Source organism: Corvus cornix, chromosome Z (assembly GCF_000738735.6).
Source record: "Corvus cornix cornix isolate S_Up_H32 chromosome Z, ASM73873v5, whole genome shotgun sequence".
Taxonomy (NCBI): Eukaryota; Metazoa; Chordata; class Aves; order Passeriformes; family Corvidae; genus Corvus; species Corvus cornix.
Genome location: NC_046357.1, coordinates 47,198,613 through 47,225,194, shown reverse-complemented (window position 1 = coordinate 47,225,194; position 26,582 = coordinate 47,198,613). Strand labels below are relative to the sequence as shown.

Below are 26,582 nucleotides of genomic sequence, written 5' to 3'. Positions count from 1 at the left end.
AGTGTTCCTAGCTACTTAAAGCAGAAAAAAACCCCATGAGTTAGAGGATTAATGTATACATTCCGTATTCTAACATTTTTTTCTCTACTCTTTAAAGTGTATCTATGAAGTCCTGACTATTTAATAGATCTTACCTATCACAGCATTTGTCTACATACAGGTGCACCTTAAACTAAGTAAATCTTAGACTATTCCCAGTACAAGTCTTTGACAAAATTCTGCAGATCTCCACACTGCTAATCTACTAATCACATATTTTAATTAAAATTGATGTGGTATTTAAATAGCTTCAGATTCAGTTTTACTTTACTTCATTTTAATGATACAGTATATATTGCTGCTTGCTAGTTTTAAACCTCTTAAATACCTGTAGAAAAAGTTTAAATGCAGTTTAATATTTGAATTTCTCATTTCACTCCCCTTGTTGCTTTTATACCCAGAAGTACTCTTATGATGGTCACCTAAATGATGCAATTGTCACCTTTTGATTTTATAGGTGAGCGATACCTTAAATTTTTCACATATTTTTTGTGCCTTTCACAAAACTGCATTTAATCAGTCAGGAAGATGTGAAGTTTCTTACACTAGTAAAGTGAGTACAGATATTCTCTGAATCAGCTATAACCTAGGAAAAAGAAATCTTTTGACGTCTCTTCCTTGAAACTATTCCTAGAGTAGGTAATGTAATTAACTATTTTTACCTTTTTTTTTACTAATGTAGAAGCTTGTTATGAGTGGACCACTAACAGTGGTTTTCTACGTGTGTTTGGGGGTTTATTAGCAAAGGCAGCCTGGAATTTGTAACAGTGATTTTAGTTGTGCTTAAACCAGAATAAAATCCAACTTAGTATGAAAAATTGTCTCTGAAAGGGAATACACAATGAACACGCCCATACCACTTTGATTTTGTTACTTTGAATGTGTGTGTTTAATACTTTTAAATTACTCGTTTCACCTTTTTACTTAAAATTCAGGATCATATGCTCATTGCTGCACTGACGGGATAGTGTTTCTCAGGTAGCTTTCAAAATTTCTTGCTCCTCTTTAAAGACTACATCTGGTGAAACATAGTTTCTAATATGCTCAATTAATACAGAAATTTTTTTGCTGCTGTACTAAGAATGCTTTGCAACCAGGAATTTTTAGAGATTATTCTTTGTAAAACACAGCATTGTCAGTTTCTCTTCCTAGATGGAAAATAAAGTTGTAGATAGGTAGTCAAAATCTTGAGTCTTATATGCTTGCTATTTGGAGAAAGTCATCAGACTATGATGTATGGGTGGTTTTTTGTAATAAGTTTTAAATTACCAGCATACCTTACACTAGCATTGTGAAATAGCTGATGAGTACAAAGCTGAGATCTTAAGGGCTTAACTAATGGGGCATGACTACCCACAGGTTAGGTACAGTCTATCTGTGAATATAAAGGTGTAACTATCTAAAATTGTGAAAGAGCTGTGTAGTAGAGGTAAGAATAAAGCGGTAATTTCTAGTTCAGACTGTAGAAATCAGGCAGTGCTCCTCAGAGGTAGCAACCCTTTATTAGGAGTATTTCTTGGAAAAATGTCTTGGTGAATGTAACTATGTTTACCTTTTTATTTACTGAATAAGACTGGGAACTGTGTTTAGTGTAAGAACATAGTGAAGTCAAAGTTATTCTGCTTTACTTCAGATATCATTTGGTCTTTTTAACCCTATTTGCTGGTTGCAACAACTTCTCTCTCTTTCTCTGATGCATTATTGAAGTACTGAAACCTGTCTGATTCTCTGCATGAAGACGAGGTGACCTTTAGGGTGAAAACATGAAGATAGAGCTGGTGGCTTACTAAGCATCATCAATATTTATGAAGAACTTGGTTATAGACCTCCTTTGTTTTTGCAATAACCTTCTTTAATTCAAAAGTGAAAGCCTCTTCCAGCACAGAACCTTCAAAGCTCCTTTTTGAGCCTTTCTCAGGCACCCCACTTGAGATACTTTAATGGATCTTATGGCAAAGGCTTATTATGAAGAAAGTAATTTTCTTGTTCCTATCTACATAGAAGTTAAAAAAAAGCTGATTCCTTCTCTTTTGGCGGCAGTCTCTTTTTCCATCTTTGCTGGAGTTGGGCCATCAAGCCGAGGAAGTTACGCAGCCTATGATTTTCAGAAAAAAAGTTGCAGTATTACGTAGTTTCTGTTCTCATGTAGTCTGTGGCAGTTGGTTTGAGCTTACTGATTTTTTGTGACGTGTATTTACTGTCAAGCATAGATTTAAGTAATTTTATCTCATGAACAGTTGAAAACATAGTGTTGGAAAGTTGATCCTCCAAGCGATATATTCAGGAAACAAGTATGTAAAACTCCTATGTAAAACAGGAGATATTAAAAAATCTCATGCCAAGTCTGTCCATACAGACAGTATTGCGTTATGGGCAGTGGTTGTACTTTGGTCAGAGAGAGAGTAGATTGAAGAAAGTGGTTTTCAGTGTGCAAGTTGCAGGGGAGTCTGTCATATCAGGTATAAAAATAGCTGCCATTGCTTGAAGAAATTTGAAATATAGTGATTGTGAACAGATAGAAGGTTTCTCTGATACACAATTACACACAATGCTAGCAGTTAAAATTGTGTGAAGCTTTCTGTCTTTTAAGCTTCTAAAAATACACATTTGCAGGCTTTCTTATGATGAAGTAGTCTTTTACTTAGCTAGTTTTGTTTATTCACACAAACTTGTAATTTGGCTGATAGCTTTACAACTGTGTTGATTGTGTGTTTTGCATTTGGTTGTACTAAATTGTGCTTCCCCTTGGTCTCCTCATGTTTACATGCATACTTGTGTATTAATAGCAGGTGACTACTTCACTATGGTTTCAGAAATAATTGGTGAAAAGAGAATTGTACTCCCAGTACTCATTCCCAGTTTTGTAAGCAGAGCCATTATTTTCTATAAAAACCCTATAATTTTCACAATTAAGAACTCCGAAGTCCACAGTTTATGCTAAAAATTGCCTTATGCTTAGTGTGAAATAACCTGAAGCTTAAGGGATAAAATTCCTGTAGCCTCCATGAAATCCCATTTGACTTGGAGGTGGCAGGAGGAGGAAGGAGAGGCGTTAACATGTGAACGAATACTTCTAGAAGAAAATTAGGTTATTTTCTGGTAATATCTTCCTGAAAGCAAGTAAAGATGTTTTTGGGATTAGAGATTATTTTACCTTCAAACTGTTTTTAATAGAGCATCTTTCTGCTTCCTCTGATCTTCTGGGCATCCTAGATGAAAGGAGCAGCATTTTGAAATTTTATGTTTTCTTGGTATTTCCTTTTCTCCAGCCAGTATTTGTCTACTAAGTCTATTTATTTATTTTTATAGTATCCCTTTTTTTTCTTTTCTAATGACCTTGTAGCTTTGGTTTATACATATATATACATATATATATATATATATACACATGTATATATATATATATGTATTATCAATCTGTGCTATTTTGTGTCTTGAATCCCTTCTTGAGGGAGGAAAAAAATCAGATCTTTTATAGTTCTCCTCACTGAGGCATGAAATATGATAGATGCGCAGTTTTGATGCACAGCACTTTGGAACTAAGAGTATTAATTCCTTGTATTTAATAAAAAGTGGTTTTGACTTGCATGAGTAAGAATTAACATTTCAAAACTATATTCCTTTGGAGAGGATCTGCTCATAAGGAAGGCGTAACTGTAACTTTGCTCTTAAATATGCTCTTTGAAATGCCTGTGAATGTGCAGTAACATGTAGATGTTTGTCAGGAAAAAAATGTGAAGAATCTTTCTTAAAGAGGAAATAGTTTCTGTGCTTTTGGGTTTTCTGAAATATTTTTAATGTTTTAGGGGAATGGACCTCAAACTTATTAAAAGTAGCTTTTAAAATTAGTTTAAAGATGTGGCTTATTTTAGTTTCATCATTATTTAGCTTTCATTTAGGTTTTATATATGAATAGAGATTTTTATGAAAATTGCGTTTTCTTTTCTGCGATAATTTTGTCATTCAGTAACTACGAGGGTGTTTTCCTTGGGAAGTTTGAGATCATTAGTCAATATGCAGAAATTTCTAGTCAACTGAATGAGCAACATATGGATGGAATTTAGAATATCTTTGCTTCTAATAAATCTTGTTCATTGTGTATTTTCTTAATATGCAATTATAAGTTATAAGAAAAACTTAATATACTATTACAGATGCAGTACTCCAAATAGAACTATGGCTGAATTCTTACCTGAAATTGCACTGAGGCTTTTGGAATTAATAGAAAACAGTTTTGTATTTTCTGTTGATTTTTGAATTCATCTTTTATGCTATCAGCCTTTCTTTGCATGAATAGAAGATGGGCTGTAGGTGTATTTCATGCACTATGCTGTAATTTAACTGACAGATAGGTATTTACAGTATGGTTCAGTTTCCCTTGGCAGAAAGGAGTCAGTAAATAAAAGAAGTTATGTGTTGTTATGTGTTGAAGAGTGTAAAAACTACTCAGCTTTAATTGTCTTGATTTTTCTAACCTCTCTTAATAAATGGGTCATTATCATAATGACTGGGAGGCTTTGCAAGTGAATGGGATCTCTTTTGTTCTTAATTACCTGACAAGTGAAGCAAAAGAATGGCAAGCAGCTTCTGCTGCTTAAAATGACTTAGCAGAGCTCCTGTTTGTAATGCTGCTGTTAGAACACACTTACTGTAGTTCTTGTTTATAGCAGCGAAGGGTATTTATAATTAGATTTTATTTTTTTCATTTAATGTCATTTTTGAGATCACAGATCTCAAAACAGGTCCCAGATCTGTTCAGCTCTGGATTATCCCAGTGGTGAAACTGCTGTATTAATGTTACAGACAAGGCAGATGCTCAATACTGTAAATCAGATTTTATTTTTCTTAACTTTTGTACATCTGTTCTTTGAGTTGAAATCTAGTGAACACTTCCACTTGAAAAACTGGAAGCCAAACAGTTTCCTTACAGGGTGATTATTGGCCTGTCAGTGTATAGGATCTATTTGTGTACAGTGGAAAAAGGTGTTGTATTTAAGAAGGTAATGGCCAGTGTGAAATGAGTGCTAAGTATTGCATTTTGTACATGAATTGTCGTGATTTGGTACCAACATTCATGTGATGTACTCTGTATTGCTACCTAAAAATGCTCTTTTCAGTTCTGAGATCATGTGAGCCTGCCTTTGACACAACGGAATCATAGTACTTGTGCAGCTATAAAATGTAACTGTTGGATTAGTGATTCAAGAAGATTTCAGTGTGGGCATAATGTGATTTTGGAAGATACAGAAATATTACCAGATGACTTGTGTACATGTTGGCTAGTTAATGTTGTTAGTGTAAAACTGGGCTGTAGGTAATCCTGAGAAGCTGCAGCCAGGGAGGTGTGAAGCATTTGTGTGTGGTAGGCAGCTGCTGTTGTAGAGCAGTGGAGTCTGCTCACTGTTTTCTAGTCAAGCTCAGTAGAATATTTATTTTAGCATTTAAAGCATGTCAGGATTTGCCAGATTGATAGTTACATTTTGGTTTGGGAATGTAGCAAAGTGAGTTTGAAATACTCTGAGTTTCTGATTTTGAGGGGGGCAGAGTACCTTAAGGCAAGAACACTTTTTGTTATGAGGTACCTTATACACAGTTTCATGTGGAATAGTAGGTTAGACATTGCTGTTTATAGTTTTCTTTTTTGTGTTGGAAATGTGTTGGGCCCAAGGCTAAGAATGTGGTTCAGTAGTTCAGTATTCGTGTTTTTTCCTCTAGATAAAGACAAAAATACTTAAGAAGGTGAGAAAATGCGATTCTTCATCTAATTTCAGTTCGGGCCAGCTTTAGCCAGTGTGTGTGAGATCTGAGTGTTCAGTGACAGCTATTAATTTTTCTTGTACAGCTCTATTCAGGATATGGAATCTGTGAAGCAGATTTTGCCAGTGAAAGACAAGCTATCTTTTGTATTTAAGATAATTACAGGTGACTTTTTTTTAGTCTGTCATTGAACCACTGGGAGAAGCTAACGGGCTCTCAGATTTCTAGTAAGACCATTTCTAGTTCATCCCCTGCGCTGTAGCCACCTTGCCTTCCACTTCAACCTCGGAGGAAACGCAGCCCAGCATGATTTCATCGTGGTGTATCCAGAATCTGTGTCCAAGACAAAATTTTCAGTACAATAATTTCTTAATTTCTCTCTCAGTTGGTGGACTGTAATTTACTTTAATAGATTGATATTGTATCATGAGTAAGTATCTCAATAGCAAGTCTTCTGACGGTAGTGCTAGAAACAAAGCCCTACAGCTAGATTAATGTGTCAGGTGTTTATTTTTGTTCATGGATCTTCTAGAAGCAATTTAAAATAATCTAATTCGGTATTTTTCAAGATATTCTGGGCTTGGTGTCTTGCTGCTATTATAGGATAAATATTATGAAAGTTATGAAGGTTTGTAGCAAGTTTGAAAAGATTTTTATGAGAATACTCAAATGCGACATATGTGCAAATATATTAATTGAATGTTCCTGGTATTTAGTTAAAGCAGCAATAATGTACTGGAACTTCAGATTTTAGAATATTATTTAATTTCTAAAAGAAGGGTGTTATGTTTCTAATGCTCAGGAACACTGGAAATTGAAGACAAAATGTCTAGCTATGAACTATAGAGTTAGCAAGTAAGTCAGTTCAGGGTAGTCTTAATTTACATATCTAAATAACATTTTATCAGTTCTTACAGATATATCTGAGTTGTCTCACTTCATATCCTTTCTATACATCTTGCTAGCCATCATTCAGTATACATGCAAAGTGACTTTTTTTAGTACCTTCACGTGAATATTGCTTTGAGCTATACTTCTAGGTAGGTAGATGAGAATTTGCTCTTAAACTGAAAGCTGTTTCTTTATTTTTTTTTTCTAGTAATGCTGTCCTGCTTTATTACTTCTGTTTTAATTTGACTGGGATTATTATATTGGGGAATAAGCATATAAGCAGTTAGTTGAAGTGGTTTGTAATCTATATTAAGTAAGAAAAACAAACATGCAGGTCATCTTAGAAAATAATTTTCTCTGCTTGATTTAAGAATGTAGTGTTAGAGCACTTAAACTGAATCAAATATCGAATCTCTTGACTGAGGAGCAGTCTGTTCCTAGGCACTGGTAATCTGTGTACTGATGACTGCTCTGGTTTCGTTGTGAGTTTGGGGAAGACTGACTCAGTTTTGAGTTTTTGCTGCTGATACGCTTCCTTTAATAGGAAGGTTGAGCTGCTTAATTATTAATGTGAATATGCTAATATTTATGTTTATATGGATAAACAATGATGATAATATCTAATTTATTTTTTAAGGGTAGTCCAACAATAACTATAAAAAATGTTGCTGGTAGTTTTTCTTGTTTTATGCCAATCGTTTTCTAGCACTTGGCTTAATGTAAAGCAATTTTTTCCCTTAGAATAAGTGTGAGAGATCTGGTAAGAATGGCAGCTGCATAATAGAGTCACATGATAATGTTTCTGAGAAACAGCTGTTACTGCCTGTCGCGATAGAGGGGAAACCCAGACGCTCAATATGAGTGATCAACAGGAATCTGTTTATTGATTGTACCAGAGATTCTTATATACTATTAATAATGGACTCATGCATATTCATAAAGGCGCATTCTAAGTGGTTCACGTTGTCTAAGCTGATCTCTAACCCCTCCTTTAGTTCCCCTTCTGTGGTCAGCAGCTCTTCTTTTTCTCTGGCCTTCTAACCACAGATGTCTATTGTTTTGCTGCCAAAACCTATCCTTGCTAACTCTGCAGATAAACCCATAGCTCAGCAATAAGACTCAATGGTGGTTCAGTTATTGAGCAAGATACATGTGATATTCTGTAACTTCAGTTGTTACACAGGATGTGTGGTGCAGTGTTCTGTGAGACCTTGCTCAGCTAACTGCAAGGGTCTATGTGCCCGTTCTCATGTAGCCAGCTTCTCAGATCAGTAAGCTGCAAAGAATCTGTATGTCCCTTCTCACGTAACCAATCCTTCACAATTCCCCTGTTTTTATTAGTTTGAGCGAGCAAAACTCCCTGAGTTAACTGTTCTACATGTTTGGCTAAGCAAGAAAACATAATGCGTGCTCCAAGCAATAGCAAAAGTATAATGCCGACCCATCTGAGACCTTCCTTTATGAGGCTTACGGCCCAAACTCTGAGTCCCCCAAAAGTTCTCTGGAACCATCCATCGAAAGGACTGTCTTGAACTGTGAGCTTTTTGGTATGTTCAGTGAGCCATTGGAGCTGAGAGTGTATGGATTGACTGGGATCTGATAAGTTAAAGCAGCACATTCCTTCTACATCTTTGCATCCATGACCTTGTGCTAACAGTAAAAAATCAATGGCTGCACGATTTTGCAATAAAGCGTGGCGCAAGCTATCCACGTCTGCAACAAGCTCACCTATCAGGTGTGAGGTGACATTTGCTTGCTTGCCTGTCCAGCATGCTAACCTTCTAAGCTGAGTGAGGGCGTGTGCTGATGCAGCTCCTGGGACTAGAAGAGAAGCAAAAAAGACAGCACGAGTTTTCCATAGTTGCACATCGTCTCTGCAATTAGGATCCAACGGAAGAATGCTCCGTCGTGATCGCTTGTGTGTAATATTTAGTAGTTGCTGAATGCTAGGGGCAAACATTGTTAGTTTCCCAAAATAGCACGGTCCTCCCACTGGTTTAGAAGGCACTCCTGGCCATGCTCTGTCTCCACAAATGAGGAAAGTTCCTGAGGGCAGAGCCCTAGGTTCTTGTGGAGGATTATCAACTGGCCATACTGAGCCATTGCAGTACACTGTGATGTTAAAGTACCATGAGGTGGTAGGGCTCAGCCATGTGCTGTCTTTGTTTGGCCTTTGGGGGCTGACACTGCTGTCAAAGTGACTGCCTTTAAACATAAGACAATAGGGACTGGGCTGAGAGCCTAAAAGATCTAGCTCTTGTGGCTCAAACATAGATGTATTAAGGCCTAAGGCAATCGCTTGTGCTTGGGCAGCTAGAGGGTTTTTCTTTATTTTAAGGGCATTGCAGATGTTAAAAGTGGAGAGGTGAGCATCAAGATAATTATCAGTGAGGGTGGAATGGCTTGCATTACAAAAGGTTGAGAGTGCAGTTTCTGGCTCTGAATAGCTAAGGGTATATTTTTTGAGGCTACTAGTTTCTGCTAACGGAACCCCAATAAGGCAGGTACGGAAGGGACCAGAAGGTGTTGCTAAAGATATGCAAAAAGAATCTTGGCCTGTTTGGTTAGCCCAGGTAATCCACATGTTCTTTCGGTGGTCTATATAGCTAACGTGGTGTGGATCGGTAGCGTGCACGGTTATCAGCAATGCTACAAGCATTAAAGCGCTGACACATGCGTTCCCACTTAAAAGCACGCACCAATCCTTCACAACTGCCCATAAGAAGCCTGGTTGTATGCAAAAATTTATATTGATTTTCTATTGTGACATAACACAGATTTCAGAGATTAATTGTGGGCGTTGTGAAGCACACAATAGATGGCTCTAATTGTGAAAGGAGGCTTGATAATACAGTTCACTGAACAAAGTGAATGTTTCATAAATGGATATTTAATAAAGATTACAATAAAATGCATCTCTAATTCTGTTTTAGTAATGTAAATAACTAGTTCCTAGTTATCTATGTCTTCCTAGTTAAGGAAGATTTTTCCTTTGAAATAGATCTAACTATTATATTACTATTCTTCTTTTTGCAAACATATTCTTATATTTCTAAGTAAGAAATGCAGTCTGAGTGTTGCAGCGATATAGTGTCTCATTCCATGTTCAGAGTTTTGTAGTTCGTGGCTGATCATGGTTTCAGTAGCATTAAGGTGCTATGTTTCCGGAGATTGTATGACCTTCTGTGTATGCTGCTTTTGCTCAAGTCAGTATACACTACCCTGGGTTTTATAATCACTTCTTTGAGAGGATTCAAACCAGATTCCATAGACTAAGTAGGGAATACTTGTGTTTGTGGCAGTTTTTTGATTTGTATCCTTGACAACAGAGTACCAGTATGAATGTGCCGTGAAAGACAGCTGCAAGTCTTCCAACTAGTTTAAGGTATTTGGCTTGTGTCCAATGAATTGTCACATAGGAGAATAAAAACTGGTAATAAAAGGCAGTGCGGTATGGGAAGGTGAATGCAGAACACCTTGATCTGCAAGAGCAGTCTTGTGTGTTTTGCTGGCATTTATGTGTCTGATTTAACAGACTCTAAGCAACAGGATATAATGCAGATCACATCAGTCTGTTTCTTGACTGGTTTAGAGAAAGCTCTAAAAGGAAATGGATATTACAGAAAGCTGAAAACCGCTGGAAATCTATTTACTACCTTAATATCTTTACAAATATCTTTACAGATTGTATTGTATAGAGGTGTTTTGCCAAGATACAGCTCAAAATCACGTCAGTAATAGATGAGGTTAAATACAAGTAGTATTGCCATTGAACTATGGGTTACATATTCCTTTGGCAGTCAATCTTTGTTGCCTCTTTATCAATTTTTTTTCCTGAATGGTGACACACACACAATAATTGAAGCTGCAATGTATTATTTGTGTCAGAGCAAGTAGATGGAATTTTTTCTTTAAGATACAAAAGTGTGTTTGTGCTAGTCATGTATATTGCTCTAGACAACTGAGTGAACAACATGCAGTCTCAAATTTAAATCAGGTTTAGTGATGAAAAAGACAGTGACCAAGATGGATAACGGTCCAAAAGCAGAAATAATGTCTACATTATTTTCTTTACTTTAAAGAGGTTTGGCAGATACAGTTTAATCTACTAGTCATATTTTCTTTATTCTAATGTTTTTATCCTTTCATCATTTTAGAAGAAATCAGATCTGTCAGCTTTAAAAACTTCCTTTAAAAACATCATGTACATAAACATGGTGGACTAAAGCATTTGAGTGAAAATTAAACAACATAATCCATAAATCCACGTAACTGCTTTAGCATTCCTCCCCTCCCCCCACGGTGGATAGTCAAGTACTTTTGGGGTGTTTCGACTTGATTTTGGGGACCAGAAGTGTACAGCAGTAATTTTAGGTGGCTAATGAAAGTTAACTTTTCTAGAAGAAGAAACTGGAGTCCAAGTGATGTTGAAATAGTTAATTTCCAAGTCAAGACTTTTTTGATTTTTGTCAAGAGTAAAATAGGACTCAAATCATGCTGGTTTAAAATAGATTTACAATTTTATGGCAGGGCAGTCACATAAGTATTGTGGATTGCTTTAGTCAATGGAGCGCATTCAAATGAAAGTGTTTTACTTGTCAGCAAGTGTAAGGTATCTAGGGATAAACAAATATGACTCATATCTGGAAAAGAAGATGCTATATTCAGTTTTAAACCTAGAAAGGAAAGATGTTTAAATGTTAAAGTAACTTAGTGGGAATAAGTGAATCTGTTTTTTGGCCACAAGTAAATTTCTACTTTGGTGGAAGAGTAGGAAGTTACATCTAACTTTTAGTGACATCAAAAAAGAAGATTTAGAAGATCTGTCAAGGTACTAGAAAGGATTGAATGGTAATCCAATTAATTATTGGTCAAGAAACCTAAGAACAATGACTTCTTTAAATTCACAGCAAGAAGACTGGGATGCATTTTACAGGCTCCGAGGACTTCCTTCTTATATTCTTCCATGGTTTGAACCGGAATAATTGAAAATGGAAATAAAATACATCCTCTTAATTGGTAATAAGTAGGGGAATATCTTGTCAACAAAATAGGGCATTCTTAATTTTCTAAAACTTAGAGTTTTTTCATTTTTAACTTAACCAATATTTCTTAAACATATATAAAAGAGCTTACATTTATCTCTCTATATTGGGAGAAAAAGCCTCATATACATTTTTATTAGTAGCATGTTACTTTTTGACTTCTGGAGATGTAGAGACGTGAAGAAAGAATATAAGTACAGCTTGATATTCGCCTACTGCTTTTAAGTGAAAGCACTAAGAGGGCTTTGATTAAGAACCAAAGCCCCTAAGTTCTAGTACTTTGAACTGTTAATATCAAATTATTTGTCTACTTGGGTAATTTTAGATAGGATGCTCCATATGCAGTGCAGAAGTTACAACATGTTAAACAATTTTGGTATGTTTTGGAATTCTCATCTAATCAGAAGATTGAGTGTTTTAAGTGTCTATCTGATAACTCAGGATGATATTTTTAAATTGAAGAACACTATCTTGTACCATATTCTGATACAGAATGTGGTATGTTCTATGCTTCTTCATTAGTAGCAATAAGCTACTCCTGCAAAATCTTCTGAAGTGCATATGATTATGCATTTTAAGTATCTTAGTATAGAGATAGGTGTGATGATACATATTTAAAAATAAATTTAAGCTCAAGTCATGTGAAAAATGAACAGTTAAACTGGATTTTTAGGGGATCTTCTTTCTTGTAGGAAAAGAGATTAGTGAAAAACCTCTTAAAAACAGTGCATTCATTTGATGTTAGTTTTGCTGAAAAAATATTTTTAAAATTCTTTTTTTAACCAGAGCTGTAGTGAATACAATTACAAATTTGAGCCCTCAGTGTAAGTGTCACTGTAGTAAGGTATCAAAAATTGAGGGCTTTATGTACCTCAGAAAAAACAGAGTTAGGGTTACGTTCGTCCTACAGAGAATGATGGTGAAATCCATTGTTTCATTGAGGTCTGAAGACAGGTTTGGTACTTCTGTGTATTGTAACAGTGGACACTGTAGGAAAAGCTCACATGAAAAGAAGAATACATTTTCAGAGTATTGAATATTTGGAATAAATGAAACAGAGGATACCTACTGAAGAACAAAAAACCCAAAATCTGGAATAATTTGCTTCCTTAAGTGAACAAAATTTATTCTGCTGAATGAAGAAGACGTCCTCTGCATGTGAAAAAGTACAAAATGAGTAGAAGCAATTATACCAAGTTATTTTTAATTAAATAGACACACAATGCATATTGTACAAAAAGGTGGAAGTAACATTGGATCATAAGGCTTTAACTGTTTATTTCAAACTTCTGGATTGCCTGTGTTCCTAAGGCAGGTGTTCATATAAAACTATAAAGCCCAGACTTAATATATCGTTAAACTCTCGGGTTCATTAATCTCTTTTTTTGATTTTTTAAAATGATTTCTCTGGATAGTAAGGTGGTTTTATGTTAAAGGTAGGAATAGTCTTAATTTAAAAAGTTTAGTTTAAGTGTATTTTTTTTTGTAAAAGAGCTTATTTAAGCCTTTCTTCATAGCATTTTAAAACCCTGTCTCAATTTATGGTTACAAGACTTAATAGAGAGGTTCTAATTTTAATTTTTTTATAAAAATCTTCATACCTTTCACAAGTCAAATATGTAATAGTACCATTTCATTAAATATTTTGTGACTATCTTCAGTGTTCCTGTGGTATCTTTTACCTGTAGTTTTTATCAGGTTTTTTTTTGCTTTTATGTGAAAAATGTATTTTTAACTTAAGATCAACTTGAAATTGGGTAGGAATTTTATTGGTGTGTTCATTAATCTTATTTAACCCCTTATCATTACTTTGTATTTTCATTTTACAGATGGAATACCTCAGGTTTATTATTTTGGCCCATGTGGCAAATATAATGCTATGGTGCTAGAACTACTTGGACCTAGTCTGGAAGATTTATTTGACTTGTGTGGTAGGACATTTTCTCTTAAAACCGTTCTTATGATAGCCATACAGTTGGTAAGTAGAATAGATGTTAATTTGAGTGTTCACTAGAATAACTAAATCAGTCTTCAATGGCTTAAATGCTTATTTCACTTAGGTTTGCGCTTCTTATGTTTTAAATTGGTGTTGGTATTTAAACTACTTGTGATACAGTTTTAACAGGAATACTCTTATATTACTTTCATTTACTTTGTTCCAGTTTTTATATTACTTTCATTCACTTCATTTCAGTTTTTCAAGTCATTTCTTGAATGTAATTACTTGTGTCTTCTGAGTTCTTGTCACAACCTGAAATGTGAATTTTAGTTTGGCATACTCTTTCAAAAAAGAAAACCTTTAAGAAATAAAAATAATTTAGCCCACACAAGTAGTTGTATTATGGGACTCCTAAATAGCATAAATATTTTTTTCCTGGGCATTCCTATAAGCAAGAAAGCAAACAGAAAAACGAAAAATTCCCCAAATCCTTCCAGAAGTTATAGCACAAAATTATTCACTGAAGTATTATTCTCTTTTTTGAAGATTTCTTTATTTGGTTCTGACCTAAGGGTGGGTTGAAGTGGAAAGAAGAACAGTTAAGGCTATGCATGTTTACCAGATTTCCACTTCCCTAAATAGTGATATTTTTACCTGTGAAAGTTAAAAATAGCTGTTTAAAACATGGCTGTAAATTGTGTAACAGGCCTCCAACTACTGACATACAGACACATTGAACTTATTTACAGCCAAAATGACCAAGTTCTTCTTCTAAAATGCTCAAGACCTCACAGATCCAAAGATCAGCTTTATTATTAATACTTCCTGTTCCTTTCTGAATATGGAAATTTTGATAGAAATTAGGTACTGTCCAGGTACAATGGACAGTATGTGCATAGTGATGAACTTTCAGTGCCTCTCTTATTTATACCTTTAATATGTAATTGATGTACATCAAACTTGGCTGCTTACTGCCTGGCATAATTTCTGGTTTTACTTTTAATGTACACAAAATATGCTTGTGGCAGTTGTTCTTCTATTATGTACAAGATTCATGACTAATGTCCAATGTGAAGGTTTCCAATACACGAACTGGTATATCTGCTTTGGGAAAGTGTACAATTTTCATTGACTTTTAACTGGGAGATACTTTGTTAAGAACAATATCCCTTCGGTCTTAGGATACTAGGAGGGGTGATCTTCTAAATGTAAAGCCAGTGTAAGATATTTAGCTTCTAACACGTTTTAATGTGGCAACCTGAAACTTAAACTAAACTTTCTTGTCTTCTTTTTTTTCTTTTATTGAAGATTTCTCGTATGGAATATGTGCATTCAAAGAACTTGATATACAGAGATGTAAAACCTGAGAACTTCTTAATAGGACGACCTGGAAACAAAACCCAGCAAATTATTCACATTATAGACTTTGGTTTGGCAAAGGAGTACATAGATCCAGAAACAAAGAAGCACATACCATATCGAGAACACAAGAGCCTTACAGGAACAGCTAGATACATGAGTATAAATACACATTTAGGAAAAGGTATGTGTGCTTTTTAGGTACAGAAACAGCTGTGATTTATCATAAACCATCTTGTTCTCAAGTTATTATTTTTCTTAGTCTGTAGTAATTAAGAACTGCAAATTTTGTGTATTGTGCAAAATATAGTTGGCCTTTGTGGAAATATTGTTTATGGGAATAATATTTTTTGAAAAAAGTCTCTAATCATCATGATCATGTCTTAGGAATTGTCCTCTTTGTTAGATATTCTTAAGAGAAAGATGAGGTATATCTTTTTGTGTCATAATACTTTCACATTATAAGTATAGCATGGCAGAGTGAGGTGTCCAGGAAATAGATGTGCTTATTAAATACAGTAAAGCTGATAGGTTGCAACAAATGGGTTTTCAATGCTTCCTTGCTAGTTTTCTGATCTCTTTGAAATGCACATAAAATAATAAAGTAGCTGAGATATGATATTGATTTCTTGATTATTTTTTTAGTGCTTACACTGTTAATAAGGGTTTGTCAGATTAGTTATGGCTTATGCCAGCAAGCTAAAGAAATGACAGGAGGTTTATAAATATGAAAGTTGTTATTATTGAATGAATAGATTCGCCTTGAAAAAGGTATAAGCACTCATCTTTGTTTATGCCAGCTGTAGAGAGGTTTCCTAGTGAAAACAGTTAGTTTGAATTCGTGTAAGCCAGTTGCTTATCACTGCATGGTAAACACTAATTAGGGTACTCTTTGAATTGGTCATAAAAACATTGCACAATACTTACAGTTTAACTGTAAGTATGGGAAATGAGAAACCATTCACACTTCACAGGCAGGAATAAGGTGCTTTATCAATAAAGCAGAACCACAGAATTGCTTAGGCTGGCAAATACCCTTAAGGTCATTGAGTCCAACCGTTAACCCAGCACTGCCAAATCCACCACTAAACCATGTCCCTAAGCACCACATCTACAAGTCTTTTGACATACCTCCGGAAATTGTGACTCAATCACTTCCCTGGGCAGCCTGTTCCAATACTTGAGAACCCTTTTGGTGAAGAAAATGTTCTCAATATCCAATCTAAACTTTCCTGTGGCATGACGTGAGGTTTTTTCCTGTTGTCGTATTCCTTGTTCCGTGGAAGAAGAGGCCAACGCCCACCTGGCTACACCCTCCTTTCAGGCAGTTGTAAGAGAGATAAGGTCTCCCCTGAGCCTCATTTTCTCCAGGCTAAACACCCTCAGCTCCCTCAGCTGCTCCTCGTAGGATCTGTGCTCCAGACCCTTCACCACTTTGTTGCTCTTTAGTGGGCATAATCCAGCACCTCACTGAAGTCATGTTGACTGTCATCAGTCACCTCCTTATTTTCCATGTCCCTCAATATAGTTACCAGGAGGATCTACACCATGACCTTGGGCACTGACGTGAGACTGACTGGCCTGTAGTTCCTCATGTCTTCCTTTTCTTCCTTTTGTAATAATGGGGGTTATCTTTGTCCTTTTTTAGTCTGTGGAAGCTTTACTGGACTGTGATGACTTCTCAGATGTAATAGAGAACCTGAGGTTCCTAAAGACTCATAGATGCATCTCAGCAGATTCCACAGATTTGTGCAGCTACAGTTTCCTTAGATGGGCTCCAGCCTGATCTACAGCAGGCAGTTCATTCTGCCAATCCCTGCCCTTGCCTTTTGTGACATGGGTGATGTGACTGGAATACTTGCCAGAGAGACTGAGGCCAAAAATAATTTTTTGCCTCAGCTTTCTCCATATCCCAGGTCTCGTTTTTCCTTCTGGAGAGGTCCCACATTTTTCCTAGTTTTCCTTTCGTCACCGATATACTTACAGAAGCTTTTTTTGTTGCCCTTGACATCCCAGGCCACATTTAATCCTATCAGGGCTTTAGCTTTCTTAAGCTGATCTCTGGCTGCTCAGACTATTTCTCTGCATACCTCCCAGACTACCTGTCCTTGCTTCCCCTCTCTGTATGCTTTTCTTTAACCAACTTTCTTAGGGCCCTGCTTTCCTGCAGAACTTCATCTCATGGTACTCTGCCAAGCAGATCCCTGAAGAGGCCAAGTTGCCTCTGCTGAAGTTCAGGTTACTGAGCTTGCTTTGCTCCTTTCTCACTACCCTTAGGATCTCAAAACTCCAGCATTTCATGGTCACTGCAGCCAAGGCTGCCCTTAAGCTTCACATTCCCCACCAGCCTCTCCTTGTTGGTGAGCACAAGGTCCAGCATGGCACCTCTTCTTTTTAGCTTCTCTGTCACTTGGAGAAGGAAGTTATCATCATTGATGACTTACTGGATTGCTGATGCCCTGCTGTCTTGTCTCCAAGAGATACCAGCATGATTGAAGTCCCTCATGAGGACCAGGGCTTGTGAACAGGAGGCGGTTCCTGTATATCTTAGACGACTGTTGCGAACGAGTGTTTGAAATTGCTTAAAAAATCATCAGCAAAGGTATCAGTAAAAATCTGATTTCGTACTAAGCAACAGCAGGACAAGTTCTTTGGCAAGATTCACTCTGCTAATTACTGGACAGTTAAGGCACACCAATGAAAAAGGGAAAAAACCCCAAAAAACAACAAAATCCAATAAATCAAAACAGAAATGAACTGAGATACGGGGGCGAGGGTGTGTGTGTGTGCTCATGTGTGTGTATGTTTTGGTGCGTGTGACAAAAGGATGGCAAGGGCAAGGATAAAAAGTAATACAGCCTAAAAGATTAACAGCACTCAAAAGTATTCAACCTTAATTTAAACCTTAACTTATACCTTAAACATAACAATTTAACACAGGAATAACACTTAACAGCATTTAACCTAACTTTCTACTTAACCTTACTTACAGGCCTAACTTACTTTGATATCCAAGGTACTTAAACATCTAAGAGAGCAGTATTTCTCACAGAATTTGCTTTAGCATATGTGTGTGTGTACATTCATGCACAGAGTCAGTGCAAGGTACCTGTGAAAAATTCCCCTCAAAGGCAGTGAAATACACACTCTGGTTGCTTTTCCATCTCCTCATTTTGTGAAGAGTTGAGCCTTGAGGAGTGGGGGTATTGGCCCAGGATTCATTGTTGTTCAGTAATCCTCTGAGTACAGCAAATGTGGGAGTTTGTGGGCTCTGAGAGGCTCCGCTCAGAGGGAGGTTGCTGGACACAGCTTCTGCAGTCCAGAAGAACTCACACGTTCTTGTTTTGGACCACTGTTTATACGGTCGCAAAAGAGTGGGCTTTAGTCATAACAATGTTTCATCCTGACCACAGTGTGGGTTGGCACTCTTTCTTGTAAAGTGTGACAAAGGGATGTTATGCTATGCAAGGAAGAAAATTAGTTTCCAAGGCTGTTCATAAAGAAAATAGGAGCTTGTTAGACAGCAGAAGTTCCTGGGAGCAGAGTGTTTCTGCTAAACTCAAGAGAAGCTGAGCACAGGTCCTGTTTGTCAAAGCCAAGACCTAATGAGCATTTCTCAGGTCACAGGCCTGGAAGGGGTGGGGGAGGGATGCACCACCACAAGGACTCAGCTGCTCAGTCTTCCTGGCTGGGGGGCCTGTGGCTGCCTAACCCTCCCCTCCCATTAATCCTTCTCCACTAGCTCTCGGTCAGCTCCTCTTCCACCCCCAGACAGAACTCCATGCACTCAGCTGGCTATTGCCATCGAGGGTGATATCACCTCCTGGTCTCCCTTACCTTTCCTTCCTAAACAGCCTGAATCCTTCTATTCCAGCAGTTTTTTTATGTTCTGTGATATTCCTCTAAAAATGTAGTACATTTTTAAATTCATGCAGTGAGACGTATAAAACACTGAAGGTCCTCAAGCTCTGTGTTTACAGAGACAGTGGCATATAGGATACAGGTTGCACTGAAAATAGTGATAATAAGACAGTTTTTTAGGGTGGTATTTTTAGTCTGTAGATAATTTCCTGAGCTGCTTAAACGGTCTGATAGCTGACCCTTGTAAAAAATAAGTGTTTTCAGTAAACAGGGTGACTGTCAGGTTTGCGTTCTTTTATAAGTTACTTTTGAGTATGTCTCTATTGAACTGTAGCTTTATCTGTTACTGCATATGAGTGAGGAAGGATTTTGTCCTTGAATCAAAAGTACGCTTAAGGATCCATAGTATTTAAAACTATCGTAACAAATGCATAGCTACTAGAAAGACTTTAAATGCATAATCAAAACTTGCACAAAATCACCAAAGCCCACTCTTTTAAGGTACATACAGAAAATATACAGTTACTGAACGTGCTGTAGCCAGTAATCTTTTGTTTCAGAAGAGACATTTGATTGGATTTCTGGTAGTTTTGTGCCAAACTGGGAATTTGTATATGGAATAGAAGGTATTTTGTCTCTGTGAAGAATAACATGGCTTTATTCAGAGAGCTGTTTGAAGGAAATACAAATACTCTGCAGCCCTTACTAGAATGTAGCTGATGCTCTACCTTCCCATGAGATAATTTCTCTCAGGGATAAAATTTCTCTGTTTCTTTTCCAGTTCACTTCATTTTCAGGAAGGGAAAGTGAGGTTCCAGAGAGTGTAGATTCTGACTGGGAGGTTAATGAAGACAAAAATCTGCATCTGTAAAAGTCCTTCAATTTTCTGTGTTTGCTGGATATGTAAATTGGTAATTATTTTGGGATTTCCCTAAATTCAGAAAAACAGTGTCTTAAAGTGTTGTCAAAGTTATTGACTACAGAAAGTATAGTCACATGGAGTCATAACTTACTCTAATCTAGCAATCTGTAATGGTCTCTGGGGAACAACCCGTATCCTTGATTGTATTGGTCTTTTCATGGTAGCGCTTAATTATTGAAGAGACAGAGGTTAGTTATCATACAATGAATACTTGAAACTCTTCTGGGAATGAATCAGGTCTGCTCTTAATGCCAATAGAAAAGCCAAATAAAGCCAATTTCTTTAAACTGTGCTTATCCTCAAACAGAATTAGGAGAACCCCATTCTTACCTTTAATACGTGTACTCTTTTGTCAGACCTTCATATCTTCTAGATTGAAAATCACTTTTGTAGGGGCTAGACTCCTTTGTAATATAAACCATCAGCAAGAAAAATAAACATTTGATCCTAAAATTTTATGAGCCAGTGGTTCAGGATGAAGTCCTTTCCCAGACCTAGGTTCCCTTCTAGGAAGTTTGGTGTTTTCCTTATACTCACTGAATTATCACTGGACCTCAGGGCAGAATTTTAGCTGTTTTAGATAAATCCCTTTTCCTGTGTAAGTTAACCTTATAAATCCACAGTAATATGAAACAGTGCTTCTAATAAAAAAATAAATGAGTCTTTGCACCCTTAGTTAAATGTATAAATGAAAATAAAGTTTTTTTTTATTTTCAGTCTCTATTATTCTTAAGACAACAGTATGGTGTAGAATGTGTGCTTATGATAAAATTGGCATGCAACTTCATTGTTATGAACCAGAATCATTAACTTCAGGATTCATGGTTTTATTTGGGAAGAAAGGTTTTCTTCTCTCATAATATTGAATGAAATCCAGTCATTTTTAGTAAGAGTACAGACTCTGGGATTCAAATTATTTTTGCTAAATTTTAAGAACTCAGAGTTGAAGCTAGGTAGTCACTTCCCATCTCTGTATCTAACCATGTCACCTTCTCAGTAACTAATACTGTGTCTTCTGATCCAAACAGATGTTTCTACTGCTAAAGCTTTCCTAAACTTTCTTTAGGGAGTTGGATGCTTACTAAAGACTGAATGTCTGTTGTTTAAACTGTGTTACGGTTACTTAAGTGTTTATGCTAAAAAAAGATAATTTCTGGGGATAGCCTGCTGAATGAAGCTCTAGTTTTTATTTAAATCAGCCTATTTGAATTAAGATAATTGTAGTTTATGAGTTAAATAACAAATATTAATTTTTTACCAATTTAGCTAGCTTCAGGTGATCTCTTTGAGAGAGAGGAAACCATGTGCCCTAAAACTTTGTTGTGTATTTGTTATCTTATGATTGTATTACCTTTTAGGCAACATATCCTCTCAATCTCTTTAAAATGTGATGCAATAGGATCTATATACATCAGCAGCTCTTCCTCCAGCTGATGCTTGAAATCCTTTTGTCTTCCAGCTAGTCCACTGCTAGTTTTTTCCAGTTTTTGGATGTCCTTCTTTGAATAATAGCAGGATAGTCTTTGGATTTCCTGTTTTTCAGGCTCATCTTGAAGATTTCCATAGGAAAGGATATTTGACTACTGTTTCTTAATTACTCCAAAGTGATCAGTGAAGAACTTGCATGGATTCTAAATAACAGTCCCTGTCCCCCAAATTAAAACAAACACAAAATCCTTTCCTGTAGCATATTTTTGAGGGCATTGTGAATTTAAATGTTCTATCCTAGTTCCCAAAGAAATTTCTGTTGTCCTACAGAAATATTGCCAACAGTCCACATCTCATTAAAAAACAAAACAAAACAACAAAAAAAAAAACCCAAAAAAACCCCCAACAAAATACCACCACGAAACACCTTAATTTGAAATAATAAAGATTAAAAGTGTCATAGATAGGACTCTCTGTAAAAGAGCAATTGCCTCAATAAGATGCTATTACTTTGGTTGGTTTTTTTAAAGAGAAAAGGTTAATTTTTCATTGGCATAACTCATAGAAATTAATTGAAAGAGAGGAATTACTGTCCCTTAGCAAAGACCAAGTGGAACATTCCAGTACATTTTTAAGGGCCATACCTTAGTGTTGCCCAGGGGTGGACCATCTGTTGCACACTTTCAACATCCTCATATGCTTTGCCACCATCTTAGCACTGATCCGCGTTACATGAAACGCACTGCATTGCATGAGGTGTCTGTCAGGAGCACTGTCCCTGAAGTAGTGATTTTCTGCATGTTCATTCTACCTCATAAAGAGCAGAGGATTTCTGCCAGCAACTGGACCTAACGTTTCTTTCACGCTCTGAAACCTGTCAGGTGTAGAACTTTGCAGCTTACTCCTGCTTTCTTCTTAACCTATGAGATTGTATCAGGATAGCATGTGGTCAGCAAGTGGGATGTTGCAGAGTCAGCAGAGAAATTCAGATAGGACCAAATTGTCTGGAGTTCCCTCACTGAGACAAGTGGCAGCAGTGGACAACAAGAGTGCAAAAGTGAACACGAGTGTTGGCAAGGGAATCGGAAACATGGAAATGAGTGAAGGAGAAATCACTGAAAGAGCCTCATGTGGCTGGCAGATGTGTGATGAAGTGAGGGCCTAGATGTAGCCTACATCTTACCACCATCCTTTTTTTGGGATTTGCTTACTCATTTGATAATATGTGTTTATTTAGTGTTCAAATGAGAAGATAGGGCTAGGAAACAGCATAGTAAGTACATTGTTCTATTTATACGAAAACTAAAAATTGTTCTTCAGATTCAATATATTTATGGCAATATTATCTGTTGATCAGATCAGGGCCAGGTTGGCTTTGTTGACTTCTCTGTGTTCAAAAAATCAAACAAACATCTTTTTCTTTTACCTTCCTGCTCCATTTCTCTTGTTATCAAAGCATAGTAATTTTGTTTTGTGAAATACCGAGTAGAAACAATGTTACTATTTTGTTTTTCTTTCTTGTGTCAGGGACAAAGTCAAATGTAGAATTAAATACTGCCTCTTACTACAATACGTACTACAATGTGTAACATTTCTTTCAACAGCAATACAGAATGAAGTTAGGTGGAAATAAAAAGATCTGTTTTCTGCTAGTAATTTAGAGACTCACTATTCTTTATAACCTTTAGTTTTCCCAAGAATGATGGATTTAATTTAAAACCTATGTGAAATATACTTTGAAAACTTTGAATACACTGTGTTTTACTTGTTACTTTTCTTTTTCTTTAACCTTATGTGAGCTTTTTGAAGGACTGCCCCTGCTTTACTGCAGATGAAAAATTGTAGCTTTGCCAGGCATTGTGTTCTGTGAAAGCTCATATGTCAGCTAGACTTGATAGCAGGCTGAAGGTACATGCTGCTTTCTGTTCAAATAATAGTACTTCTGAGCCTTCTTCAATCTACCTTTGGCTCAGAAATTCCATAATGGGTCCCTGAAGAAAACACCATCTTCTCCATGATTTTTTAGAGGAAAAATTAATTCTGTTGAAGCTTTCTTAAATTGTTTCAAGTTCACAAATAATAGGTAAAAAAAAAGTCAGAATTAAAATGCAATTTTAAGGGTCAAATGTGTTTTAGAATAAGAACCATTTCTTACAGTAAGAACGATTTCTTACAGTAAGATCATTTGCTTAAAGTGCTGTTGAGATGAGTATACCTGCAGTTTGCACCTGCTTTTTTTCTGGGTTTAGCTGTGTTCTTAAGGCAGTCCATAGTACACAAGAACACCCCCACATGCACAGTTTGGTTTCAAGTACTTTATACCTAACAATTATTATTATATAATTTGGAGGCTAGTTTTTAAAATATAATGTAAAATTACACAGATTGAAATTTCTAATAGTATTTGCATTTTGTTTCAGAACAAAGCAGAAGAGATGATTTGGAAGCTTTGGGTCATATGTTTATGTATTTTCTCAGAGGAAGTCTTCCATGGCAAGGTTTAAAGGTAGTGGGTTTTGATGTCTTCCTCTGTCCTATTTTCAGATCATCAGCTTTTATTGATGTGTTTGGGGTTTTTTTGAATGTGTGTCTGCAAGCTGTATAACTTCAAAAGCTTGTTTGTTCTTCTGTCGTAGGCTGATACATTAAAAGAACGTTACCAGAAAATTGGAGACACTAAACGAGCAACTCCTATAGAAGTATTGTGTGAAAACTTCCCAGGTAATGTCTGCTGTTAGTAAAATGTTATGTATTAATTTATAAAATGAAACTGGCATAGGTAATTGCTTAATATCTGGGTTTAAAATTAGAGTATGCATAGTAGATTCCAGAATATCAGATGGGTCAGGTTGGAAGGGACCACAGTGGGTCGTGTGGTCCAGTCTCCCTGCTCAAGCAGGGCCATCCCAGAGCACGCTGCACAGGGTTTTGCCAGGTGATCTTGAATATTTACAGTGAAGGAGAATCCACAAGCTCTGGGCAAACTGTTCCAGTGCTCAGTCACCTGCACAGTAAAGAAATTCTTCCTCATGTTCGGGTGGAGCTTCCTGTGCATCAGTTTCTGCCCATTGTCTCTCCTTCTATTGCTGGGCACCACTGAGCAGAGCCTGGTCCATCCTCTTGACAACCACCCCTTAGATATTCATAGGTATTAATCAGGTCCCATTTCAGTTGCCTTTTTTCAAGCCTGAACAGGCCTAGCTCCCTCAGCCTTTCCTCACATGAGAGATGCTCCAGTCCCTTGCTCAACTTAATAGCCCTTCGCTGGAGCCACTCCAGGAGCTCCATGTCTCTCTTTTACTGAGGAACTCAGAACTGGACACAGCCACTGAGTAGAGGAACAGGATCACCTCCTTCAACCTGCTCTTTGCAATGCACCCCAGGATGCCGTTGGCCTTCTTGGCCACCAGGGCACACTGCTGGCTCATGGAGAGCTCGTTGTCCACCAGCACCCCCAGTTCCTCCACTGAGCTGCTTTCCAGCAGGTCATTCCCAGCCTGTGCTGGTGCCTGGGCTTGCTCCTCCCCAGGTGCAGGACCCTGCATTTGCCTTTGCTGAATTTCAGAAGGTTCCTCCCTGCCCATCTCTCCAGCCTGTCAAGGTCCTTCTGAAGGGCTGCACAGTACCCTGGGGTATTGGCCAGTCATCCCAGATTTATGTTGCCAGTGACACTGCTGAGGAGGCCTCTGCCCCTTCATCCAAGTCATTGATGGATAAGTTAAACAAGACTGGGCTCAAATAGAAGAATTATCCTTTGAAGCAGCAGTAGGCTAATGCTGTCGTTCTTCAAATATAGATTCTTCTAAAGGAAACATTAAAAAAATACTGTATGTATGGTTACAGTGATCAACTAGTCTGCGCTTGTATCTTCACACTGAGAATTTTGCAAGCCTTTTCAGCTCAAATCTGATATCATACCCCTATTAAAAACAAGGTGCATTAGAAACAGCTTAAAATAATTTTTAAAATAACTTCCAAGTTTCAGGTGTCACTTCTAGTTCTCTGTAAGTACAGGCAGAATCAATGAGGCGTTGGAAAACTGGACAGAAGCAAATACGATGTTTTCTAAAAGTAGTAATAAAGTGCTTGGAACAGGGGACGTGTATGACATGGATGTGATTTTGCCGCAATATAAGTAAACATCTTGAAAAGTAGTCAAAATACCATTGATAGGCAAAGTGGATATGCTGAGAGTAGCTCATGACAAATGAAAGGAAATCCGTCCGCAGTAGGCCTTGTGGACAGGAGGCTGATGCTTTATGTTGTATACCCCTTTTTTACCTCTCCTTAGTCTTGTCTCTGTAAAATTCATTGGAATGAAGAAAGTAGAGGCATTTCTCTCCACGCTTTCTTGCACACTGTGCGTTAGAATTGGAATGTTGAATAGAAGATCTCAACAGGTAACGCGAAGGAAAAATTAGTGAGGTGTCACTTGCTTGGATATGTTTGGAATATGGCAATATATCTCAGAATATGGTAGCATGTCAAAGAACATTATTACTGTTAAGTAACTTTTTTTTTCTGTTCACCACTTTTTCATGGTGAACAACTGTTCAGATTTTATGGTGAGATGTACAAGTTGCTTTAAAATGAAATAAGGTGGTGGGGTTTTTTTGAGTTCCTTTAAAACAGATGTTGGCAAATATGTATACTTCTTATTTATCTAGAGGAAATGGCTACTTACCTACGTTATGTAAGAAGGCTAGATTTTTTTGAAAAGCCAGACTATGACTACTTGAGAAAGCTCTTCACAGACTTACTTGATCGAAAAGGCTATTTGTTTGATTATGAATACGACTGGATTGGCAAACAGTTGGTGAGTACAGTTCAGCTGTTAGTAATAGAATGGGTTTTTCTGTGATCAGTTTTGAGTTTCATAAGATGTGTGCATCTCTACGCTGCTATTAGAGTTGTGAACAGCTGCTATTAAAAGTCCATCTGCAGATGCATGTTCTAACATTATCTTTCAGCTTGAGTGTTTCATATTCAGTCTCTTTCCAAATGTACCCTTAATGTCAAAGTGCATCTCTGCTCAATCCAAAATGAGGTCGTAGAAATTCAGATTGGTTTTTGAGTTGAAGGAGCATAATATTTTGCAGGTGATTGTCATGGTTGCAGGTTTTTTTTTCCCCAGTATTTTTAAAATGCAGACCTATAACTTCTCTGCATATGAGGTATACTCCAGATACTTATAAGTTCATTATGAAGAAATATTTCATATTGCATCATTCATTGCATATTTCATCACAGAGCATCTAAGGTTTCAGAAACACTCTGTTTATATACTTTAAGAAAGGGTAGAGGATGGGGTTTTCTTCAGCTTCTCAAAATTTTCACTTCT

The 26,582-nt window shown here is 36.8% G+C and overlaps 1 protein-coding gene across 8 annotated transcripts in view; it reads left to right on the top strand.

Annotated features, from left to right (window-relative positions):
• Window positions 1–26,582, top strand: part of CSNK1G3 (casein kinase 1 gamma 3) — an 83,872-nt gene that overhangs the window by 39,178 nt on the left and 18,112 nt on the right. For all 8 annotated transcript variants that reach the window (XM_039567041.1, XM_039567043.1, XM_039567042.1 and 5 more), the window contains 5 exons: window positions 13,562–13,710; window positions 14,980–15,214; window positions 23,662–23,747; window positions 23,878–23,962; window positions 25,909–26,057. In XM_039567041.1, the coding sequence (XP_039422975.1) occupies window positions 13,562–13,710; window positions 14,980–15,214; window positions 23,662–23,747; window positions 23,878–23,962; window positions 25,909–26,057 (704 nt within the window). The remainder of the gene's footprint in view (window positions 1–13,561; window positions 13,711–14,979; window positions 15,215–23,661; window positions 23,748–23,877; window positions 23,963–25,908; window positions 26,058–26,582) is intronic.